At 69.3% G+C, this 9,246-nt stretch overlaps 2 protein-coding genes across 3 annotated transcripts; both read left to right on the forward strand.

Annotated features, from left to right (window-relative positions):
* Positions 1–197: 197 nt before the first annotated feature.
* CBX5 (chromobox 5) lies at positions 198–5,200 on the forward strand. Of its 2 annotated transcripts, none has more exons than XM_053969350.1 (5): positions 198–249; positions 2,314–2,465; positions 2,907–3,105; positions 3,741–3,838; positions 4,747–5,200. In XM_053969350.1, exons 2-5 carry the CDS (start codon positions 2,329–2,331, stop codon positions 4,895–4,897), a joined length of 585 nt encoding a protein of 194 aa, XP_053825325.1. In that variant the 5' UTR covers positions 198–249; positions 2,314–2,328; the 3' UTR covers positions 4,898–5,200. The 2 variants fall into 2 exon arrangements, with proteins under 2 accessions (XP_053825325.1, XP_053825326.1); XM_053969351.1 differs by lacking the exon at positions 198–249 and adding an exon at positions 399–451.
* A 1,440-nt stretch (positions 5,201–6,640) lies between these two features.
* Positions 6,641–8,940, forward strand: SMUG1 (single-strand-selective monofunctional uracil-DNA glycosylase 1). Its single transcript, XM_053969354.1, has 2 exons — positions 6,641–7,107; positions 8,246–8,940. The coding sequence occupies exons 1-2, from the start codon at positions 6,751–6,753 to the stop codon at positions 8,840–8,842; spliced, it is 954 nt and encodes a 317-aa protein (XP_053825329.1). The 5' UTR covers positions 6,641–6,750; the 3' UTR covers positions 8,843–8,940.
* Positions 8,941–9,246: the final 306 nt, after the last annotated feature.

Below are 9,246 nucleotides of genomic sequence, written 5' to 3' on the forward strand. Positions count from 1 at the left end.
GCTCCGGCCCGGAGACTCCCCGGCGCGGCGTTGATTGGTTGGAGCGGAGGAGGGGCCGCCCCTAGCGAGGCGCTCATTGGCTGGGCGAGCGGGGGGACGGTCCCCATTGGCGGGCGCGGCCGTCGCTCAGCGCGGGCCGCCGGCGGGCCCAGCGCAGCTCGGCGAGCGCGGCGCGGCGGGCGCAGAGCGGGGCGGCGGCGGCGACTCCCGGCGGCGGCGAGGAGGGGCCGCCCGCCCGCCGGCCCCAAGGTGCGCCCGGAGCAGCGCATGCGCCGATCGCGGCGGGCTTTGGGGAGGGGGGGGAAAGGCGGGCGGACGCATGCGCGGAGCGCGGCCGGCGGCGCCTGCGCGCTGCGGGCGGTTTTGGCGGGCGGAGCGCGGAGCGGCGGCAGCTCGGAGGGGCGGCCAAACCGCGGCGGACGGGCCCGCGCCGAAGCCGCTCTCCGCGCAGGTAGCGCCGGCGGCGGGCGGCGGATGAATGGGCGGCAGCGCGGGGGCGGGTCCGCCGCCGTGACGGGCAGGCGCGGCGGCCAATGGATGCGAGCGGGAGGCGGGGCCACGCCTGGAGTGACGGGCGCGGTATTTAATAGCAGCGCGCGGGAGGCGGGGCGGCGCGCCGAGTGATAGGCGAGCCGACCAATAGCAGCGCAGTGAAGGCGGGGTGGCGCTTGGAGTGACGGTTCCACTGCCCAATAGTGGCGCGGCGGGGCTGCGGCGAGCGGCGGAGCGCCCTGCCAATCACCGCGCGGGCGCGCGGCGGCTCTGACCAATCGCGCGCCGCGGCGCGCTGCTGGCCCCGCCCCCGGGCCCGGCTGCCGGGCCCCACAGCGGCGCTTTGAACCCAAATCTGCGGCTTTTTACCCCAAAACTGCGGGTTCTGCCCTCAAACCGCCGCGTTCCGCCTCAAACCGGCGCGTCCCCGCCTCAAACCGGCGGCTTTTCCCTCAGAACTGCGCTTTTCAGCCCTGGGAAGGCGCTTTTGGGCCTCAGCGCGGCGCCGTCCCTTTGTTCCCTCAGGATTCCCGGGCGCGGAATCCGGGATCGGCGCCGCGGGGGGCTCGGCCGCGGATTCTCCCTGCCCAAAATCGCCTTTTCCCACCCAAAGCGGCCCCTTTTCCCTCAGGAATCCGCCCGAAACCTCCCGGGTCCCGCCCTTCAAACCCCGCCGGGAATCCGGCAGGAAATTCCAGCCGGGAGCGAGGAATTCCCCGCGTCCCTCACGGGGCTTTAGGGCTGGGTTTAAAAGAAAGAAATCCGCTAAAATCGTGGCTTAAGGGGGTGGGGGGAGGCGGAAAGCTCGATTTGAGGTTTTTTAAAAGTCTTCTTTTTTTTTAATCCTCCCCGTTTTTAAGGGGTTTAGCCCAAATTCCATTTCTCTGCTCCCAAATCCCCCCTCAGTTTCTGGGGATTTTTTCCAAATTCCATTTCGCTCTGCCTAAATTCCCTGGGTTTCTTTTTCTTTTTTTTTTTTTTTTTTTTTTTTTTTAGGGGTTTTTAGCCCAAAACGTGTTTCTTTGTGCCTAAATCCCCACTGGTTTTTAGGAATCAGACCCTCCTGTGCCTCCCCCTTGGGATCTCCCTTTGAGGATCCCCAGGTGTCCCCAAATCCCTTTTGGGGGCCCCAAAATGACCCTAAATCCCTCTTGGGGGTCCCAAAATTACTCCAAATCCCTCTCAGGGATCCCCAAATCCCTTTTGGGCATCCCAAAATGTCCCCAAGTCCCTCTTGGGGACCCCCAGGTGTCCCCAAATCCCTCTTGGGGGTCCCAGGATGTCCCCAAATCCCTCCTTGGGGGTCCCAGGATGTCCCCAAATCCCTCTTGGCGACCCCCAGGTGTCCCCTTCCCTTTAAGGGCGCTCCGGGAGCCTCATATCTCTCTCAAATCCCACCCTGAGGTGTCCCCTGTCCCCTGCGGGTGACAACACCATGTCCCCAGAGCGGTGGGCAGGAGGAGCCCCTGTGTGACATTCCCTGACCCACGGTGACATTCCCACGGTGACATTCCTGTCCCCAGAGCGGTGGCTGCGCTATGGGCAGGAGGAGCCCTGTCCCACAGTGACATTCCCACGGTGACATTCCCTGACCCACGGTGACATTCCTGTCCCTGTCCCCAGAGCGGTGGCTGTGCTGTGGGCAGGAGGAGCCGGCGGGCAGTGCCGTGTCCCACGGTGACATTCTCACGGTGACATTCCTGTCCCTGTCCCTGTCCCCAGAGCGGTGGCTGCGCTATGGGCAGGAGGAGCCGGCGGGCAGTGCCGTGTCCCACGGTGACATTCTCACGGTGACATTCCTGTCCCTGTCCCTGTCCCCAGAGCGGTGGCTGCGCTATGGGCAGGAGGAGCCGGCGGGCAGCCGACAGCTCGTCCTCGGGGGAGGAGGAGGAGTATGTGGTGGAGAAGGTTCTGGATCGGCGCGTGGTGAGGGGCCAGGCCGAGTACCTGCTCAAGTGGAAGGGCTTCTCCGAGTGAGTGACAGCGGGGACAGCGCGGTGGCACACGGGGGACGCTCCCGGGGCAGGGGACACAGCACCCTGGGTGTCTCCTGACAGCTCCTGGGGACAGGGGACAGGGGACACAGCACCCTGGGTGTCCCCTGACACCTCCCAGGGCAGGGGACACAGCACCCTGGGTGTCCCCTGACAGCTCCTGGGGACAGGGGACACAGCACCCTGGGTGTCCCCTGACAGCTCCCACAGAGAACACAACACCTGGGGGTGGGGAGATGTCCCCTGGGTGTCCCCTGACCACATACCCTGTTCCCTGACAGTGTCCCCTGTCCCCTGACCGTGTCCCCTGGGTGTCCCCTGACTGTGTCCCCTGTCCACTGACTGTGTCCCTGGGTGTTCCCTGACCCTGTCCCCTGTCCCCTGACCGTGTCCCTGGATGTCCCCTGCCCGTGTCCCCAGGGAGCACAACACGTGGGAGCCCGAGAAGAACCTGGACTGCCCCGAGCTGATCTCGCAGTTCCTGCGCAAGGACCGCAGGATGAGGGACATGAGGGACATGAGGGACAGCGAGGGGACACGGCCCCGCGAGCGCCCCGAGGGCGCCAAGCGCAAGGGACTGCCCGGCAGCGAGGATGGCAGAGCCAAGAAAAAGAGAGAGGTGAGGGACGAGGACACCTGGGGACACCTGGGGACAGGGACACTGGGAGGGCATGGGGACACAGGGATGGGGACAGGGACACTGGGAGGGGACACCTGGGGACAGGGAAACTAGGAGGGGACACGAGGATGGGGACAGGGACACCAGGAGGGGACAGGGACAGCGGGAGGTGAGAGGGGACACCTGGGGACAGGGACACTGGGAGGGCATGGGGACACGGGGATGGGGACAGGGACATGGGAATGGGGGTGGGAATTCAGAGATGGGGACAGGGACTGGGGACAGTGGCACCAAGTGTCCTCTCCATGGGGACTCCTGGAATGGCCACCAGGGAAGGGGACAGGGCCCAGGCACAGGGCCATCCTCCAGTGCCACCACGCTGGGACCCTTCCCTGACCTCTCCTCCCCCCAAAATCCCATTTTTCCCTAAAACCATCCCCTTTTCCCAAATCAATCCCCTTTTTCCCCCAAAACCATCCCCTTTTCCCCAAAACCTTCCCCTTTACCCAAAACCATCCCCTTTTCCCTAAAACCATCCCCTTTACCCAAAACCATCCCCTTTACCCAAAACCATCCCCTTTACCCAAACCATCCCTTTTTCCCCAAACCCTCCCTTTCTTCCCCAAAACCCCCAGAGCAACGACATCGCCCGCGGCTTCGAGCGGGGGCTGGAGCCCGAGAAGATCATCGGGGCCACCGACTCCTGCGGGGACCTCATGTTCCTCATGAAGTGGTGAGGCCACCTCCGCTGTCCCCAGGGTCCCCGCGACCCCCAGTTCATGTCCTTGTCCCTCTTGACCCCCCAGTTTGTGTCGGTGTCCCCAGTTTGTGTCGGTGTCCCCCAGTTTGTGTCAGTGTCCCCAGTTTGTGTTGGTGTCCCCAGTTTGTGTCGGTGTCCCCAGTTTGTCCCTTTGTCCCCAGCCTGTCCCCTGACCCCAGTCTGTCCCCAGGAAGGGGACAGGAAGGACACGGACAAGGCCAACCTGGTGCTGGCCAAGGAGGCCAACCTCAAGTGTCCCCAGATTGTCCCCAGCCTGTCCCTGTGTCCCCAGTCTGTCCCCTGACCCCATTCTGTCCCCGTGTCCCAATGTCCCCAGCCTGTCCCTGTGTCCCCAGTCTGTCCCAATGTCCCCAGCCTGTCCCTGTGTCCCAATGTCCCCAGCCTGTCCCTGTGTCCCCAGTCTGTCCCCTGACCCCATTCTGTCCCCGTGTCCCAATGCCCCCAGCCTGTCCCAATGTCCCCAGCCTGTCCCCGTGTCCCCTGACCCCATTCTGTCCCCGTGTCCCAATGTCCCCAGCCTGTCCCCGTGTCCCCACTCTGTCCCTGTGTCCCTCTGTCCCCAGCCTGTCCCTGTGTCCCCTGACCCCATTCTGTCCCTGCGTCCCAATGTCCCCAGCCTGTCCCCGTGTCCCCTGACCCCATTCTGTCCCCGTGTCCCAATGTCCCCAGCCTGTCCCAATGTCCCCATTCTGTCCCCGTGTCCCCTGACCCCATTCTGTCCCCGTGTCCCAATGTCCCCAGCCTGTCCCTGTTTCCCCTGACCCCATTCTGTCCCCGTGTCCCAATGTCCCCAGCCTGTCCCCGTGTCCCCATTCTGTCCCCGTGTCCCCTGACCCCATTCTGTCCCCGTGTCCCCGCAGGAAGGACACGGACGAGGCCGACCTGGTGCTGGCCAAGGAGGCCAACCTCAGGTGTCCCCAGATTGTCATCGCGTTCTACGAGGAGCGGCTGACATGGCACGCGTACCCCGAGGACAGCGACCCCAAGGAGCGGGACCCCCCCCGCAGCTAAGCCCCCCCAGATCTGTACATAGCCCCCCCCGTGGGGACCCCCGGGCTGTCCCTCTGTCCCCTCCCCATGTCCCCAGGGCCCCCGCAGCCCCCTGGGGACGGGGGCGGGGTGGCCGTCCCTTCGGGGTGTCCCCAGCCTGTCCCCGGGCCGCGTGCGGGGGGTGGCCCCGGAGTTTGGTGTTTTTTAAAGTCGGTGTTTTTGGTCGGGGCCCCCCCGGGGTGTCCCCGTGTCCCCTCTGTCCCCTCTGTCCCCGTGTTGTCCCCAAGCCCCCCGGATTTGCTTCCAATAAACGGTCACTTTTCAGAGCTGTCACCTCCTGGGGCCTGGGACGCCGGTGTCACCAGCGCGGCCCGCTGTCACCTCAGTGTCACCAGCACAGTGTCACCAGCATGGCCTGGTGTCCTCTCGGTGTCACCAGCACGGCCTGGTGTCCCCTCAGTGTCACCAGTATGAGCCAGTGTCCCCCAGTGTCCCCAGTGCCCCCCGGTGCCCCGGCGGTGCCCCCTGGTGGTGGCAGCGCGGCGCTGCACGCGGACAGCGCGGGGACAAAGGGGACAGCGGGGGTGGCACTGGGACACCCGGGGGTGGCACTGGGGGACACCTGGGGACAGCGGGAACCCCTGGGGATGGGACAGGGGCTGTGTGGGGACACCGCAGTGACACGGGGAGGGTTGGGGACACTCTGATGATACCAGAGAGGGGGCTGGGGACACCCTGGTGGCACCGGGGGGGCTGGGGACACTGTGGTGGCACTGAGGGGGGGCTGGGGACACCCTGGTGGCACCGGGGGGGTTGGGGACGCTCTGGTGGCACTGAGGGGGGGTTGGGGACACTCCCGGTCGCTCCCTCCCGGGCCCGCTAGGGGGCGCCCTCGCGCCGCCGCAGTGCCACGTGCCCCCCCCACCGTGGGAAGGGGCGGGGCCTGAGTGGACCCCGCCCCCTGCCGTGGGTACCCCCCCGGGGGGGGGTCTGGGGGCATTTTGGGGGGGTCTGGGGGGATTTTGGGGGCGGTCTGGGAGCTTTTGGGATATCTGGGTGGGATTTTGGGGGGGCTGTGAGGTTTTGGGGGGGTCTGGGTGGGATTTTGGGGGATGTTTTCCCGCCGCAAAGCACGATGGGAAACTCCGCGCGCAGACAAAGGACCGGGCCACGCCCCTCCCTCCGCGCGCGGGGCACGCCGGGAAGGCGCTGAGGGCAGGGGGCGGGGCTAACGGGGCAGGGGGCGGGGCCCCGGCGGACGCGGCGCGCGCTCCAGGTGGGCTCGCGGCGGCGGCGGCCGTGACGTCAGCGGGGGGGCGCGTGTGACGTCACGGGGGGAGCGGGGCTGTGAGGGACACTCGGGGGGGGCTGGGGGGGTCAGCAGGGCCTCGGCACCGCCAGCCTGCCCTGCCCCCCCGGCTCTGCCGTCCCCTCTGTGTCACCCCCGGGGCTCCCCTGACCCCCCCGGGCTCTGTTGTCACCCCCGGGCTCCGCTGTCCCCTCTGCGTCACCCCCGGGTCTCCCCTGTCCCCTCTGTGTCACCCCCCGGCTCTGCTGTCCCCTCTGTCACCCCCGGGGTTCCCCTGACCCCCCCGGGGCTCCGCCGTCACCCCCGGGCTCTGCTGACCCCCCGCCCCCGGGCTCCGCTGTCATCCCCGGGACTCTCCTGTCCCCTCCGTGTCACCCCCCGGTTCTCCCCTGTCCCCTCTGTGTCACCCCCCGGGTCTCCCCTGTCCCCTCTGTGTCACCCCCCGGGTTTCCCCTGTCCCCTCCGTGTCACCCCCGGGCTCTGCTGTCCCCTCCGTGTCACCCCCGGGCTCCGCTGTCCCCTCTGTCCCCGCGGCCACCGTGCGTGTCCCCGCAGGCCATGGGGGATGGAGCGGGAGGAGGAGGAGGAGGAGGAAGGAGCGAGGGCTGAGGAAGAGGCGGGAGCCGGCGGTGAGGAAGAGGAGGGAGCCGGGGCTGAGGAGGATGGCGATGACGCCGAGGATGAGGAGGATGAGGCGGATGAGGCCGAAGGCGTGGCGGCGCGCTTCCTGGCGCTGCAGCGCGGCCTGTCCGAGCGGCTGCGGGCGCTGCCGCCGCCCGGGCCGCCCGTGGCGCTCGTGTACGCCCCGCTCGAGTACGCGTGGGAGCCGCACCGCCGCTTCGTGCGCCGCTTCCTGCGCGCCCCCACCGCCGTGCTCTTCCTCGGCATGAACCCCGGCCCCTTCGGCATGGCCCAGACCGGGGTCTGCACCGGCACACCGGCGGGGAGCGGGACAGCGGGGACAGGGGCGGGGGCACCGGGACAGGGGCCGGGGGGAGCGGGACAGGGGCCGGGGGGAGCGGGACAGCGGGGACAGGGACAGGGGCTGGGGGTACCGGGACAGGGGCCGGGGGTACCGGGACAGGGGCTGGGGGTACCGGGACAGGGGCCGGGGGGAGCGGGACAGGGGCTGGGGGACAGGGACAGGGGCTGGGGGTACCGGGACAGGGGCCGGGGGTACCGGGACAGGGGCTGGGGGTACCGGGACAGGGACCAGGGGGAGCGGGACAGGGGCTGGGGGTACCGGGACAGGGGCCAGGGGGAGCGGGACAGGGGCTTGGGGTACCGGGACAGGGGCTGGGGGCACCGGGACAGGGGCTGGGGGGTACCGGGACAGGGGCTGGGGGCACCGGGACAGGGGCCGGAGGTACCGGGACAGGGGCTGGGGGTACCGGGACAGGGGCCAGGGGGAGCGGGACAGGGGCTGGGGGTACCGGGACAGAGGCCGGGGGGAGCGGGACAGGGGCTGGGGGGAGCGGGACAGGGGCTGGGGGTACCGGGACAGGGGCTGGGGTACCGGGACAGGGGCCGGGGGGAGCGGGACAGGGGCTGGGGGGAGTGGGACAGGGGCTGGGGTACCGGGACAGGGGCTGGGGGACAGGGGCTGGGGGTACCGGGACAGGGGCCGGGGGGAGCGGGAGAGGGGATGGGGGGAGTGGGACAGGGGCTGGGGTACCGGGACAGGGGATGGGGGGAGCGGGACAGGGGATGGGGGCACCGGGACAGCGGCTGGGGGGAGCAGGACAGGGGATGGGGGCACTGGGAGAGGGGCTGGGGGCACCGGGATGGGTACCGTGGGGAGATGGGGGCATGGAGGGCACCGGGATGGGGGCACCGGGAGAGGGGTTGGGGGCGGCTCCCTCTCCATCCCAGGCAGTCCTAGATGAGGGAAACTGAGGCACGGGGGGGGGGGGGGGTGTCCCACTCCATCCCACGAGGTCCTAGAGGAGGGAAACTGAGGCACGGGGCGGGGGTGGGGTCACGCAGGGGGCGAGGCCGTCCCCACTGTGTGCGTGTGTCCCCCCCCACCCCCTTCTCTGACGCCCCCCCCCGCCCCGCAGGTGCCGTTCGGCGAGGCGTGGCACGTGCGGGAGTGGCTGCGGGTGTCGGGCGCGGTGCGGCGGCCGCCGCGGGAGCACCCCAAGCGCCCGGTGCTGGGGCTGCGCTGCCCGCGGGCCGAGGTCAGCGGCGCCCGCTTCTGGGGGCTGGTGCGGAGCCTGTGCCCGGACCCCCGCGCCTTCTTCCGCCACTGCTTCGTGCACAACCTCTGCCCCCTCCTCTTCCTCGCCGCCAGCGGCCGCAACGTGCCCCCGCCGGAGCTGCGGGCGGCCGAGCGGGAGCGGCTGCTCGCCCCGTGCGCCGCGGCGCTCGCCGCCACCGTGGAGGCGCTGGGCGTGCGGCTCGTGGTGGCCCTGGGCCGCGTGGCCGAGCTGCGGGCGCGCCGGGCGCTGCGGGCCGCGGGGCTGGCCGTGCCCGTGGCCTGGATCCCGCACCCGTCCCCCCGCAACCCCCGCGCCAACCGCGGCTGGGAGAGCGAGGTGCGGGCCAGGCTGGCGGAGCTCGGCGTGCTGCGGCTGCTGGGGGTGCGGGAGGGGCCGGGGCTCGACCGGTTGGGGGGCTGGGGGGGAGGGCGTTGGGGGGTCCCTGCCCCAGTTTGACCAGTTTGGGTCTGAGGAAAAGGGGGTTGGGGGGTCCCTGCCTCAGTTTCCCCGCTCAGGAGCTGAGGGGAAGGAGGTTGGGGGGTCCCTGCCTCAGTTTCCCTGCTCAGGAACTGAGGGGAAGGAAGTAGGGGGGTCCCTGCCTCAGTTTCCCTGCTCAGGAACTGAGGGGAAGGAAGTTGGGGGGTCCCTGCCTCAGTTTCCCTGCTCAGGAGCTGCTGGGAAGGAGATTGGGGGGTCCCCCCTGCCTCGGTTTCCCTACTCAGGAACTGAGGGGAAGGAAGTTGGGGGGTCCCTGCCTCAGTTTCCCTGCTCAGGAACTGAGGGGAAGGAGGTTGGGGGGTCCCTGCCCCAGTTTGACCAGTTTGGGGCTGGGGGGAAGGAGGTGAATGGGGCCGTGCCTC

This window comes from Vidua macroura, unplaced genomic scaffold (assembly GCF_024509145.1).
Source record: "Vidua macroura isolate BioBank_ID:100142 unplaced genomic scaffold, ASM2450914v1 whyUn_scaffold_185, whole genome shotgun sequence".
In the NCBI taxonomy this organism is placed as follows: domain Eukaryota; kingdom Metazoa; phylum Chordata; class Aves; order Passeriformes; family Viduidae; genus Vidua; species Vidua macroura.

Bases quoted from the DNA above. Each gene is read 5' to 3' on its own strand.
- CBX5 (XM_053969350.1), top strand. From the start codon at position 2,329: ATGGGCAGGAGGAGCCGGCGGGCAGCCGACAGCTCGTCCTCGGGGGAG. The intron at 2,466-2,906 runs GTGAGTGACAGC...CCGTGTCCCCAG, and splicing joins AAGTGGAAGGGCTTCTCCGA to GGAGCACAACACGTGGGAGC. The intron at 3,839-4,746 runs GTGAGGCCACCT...GTGTCCCCGCAG, and splicing joins CTCATGTTCCTCATGAAGTG to GAAGGACACGGACGAGGCCG.
- SMUG1 (XM_053969354.1), top strand. From the start codon at position 6,751: ATGGAGCGGGAGGAGGAGGAGGAGGAGGAAGGAGCGAGGGCTGAGGAA. The intron at 7,108-8,245 runs GTCTGCACCGGC...CCCGCCCCGCAG, and splicing joins TCGGCATGGCCCAGACCGGG to GTGCCGTTCGGCGAGGCGTG.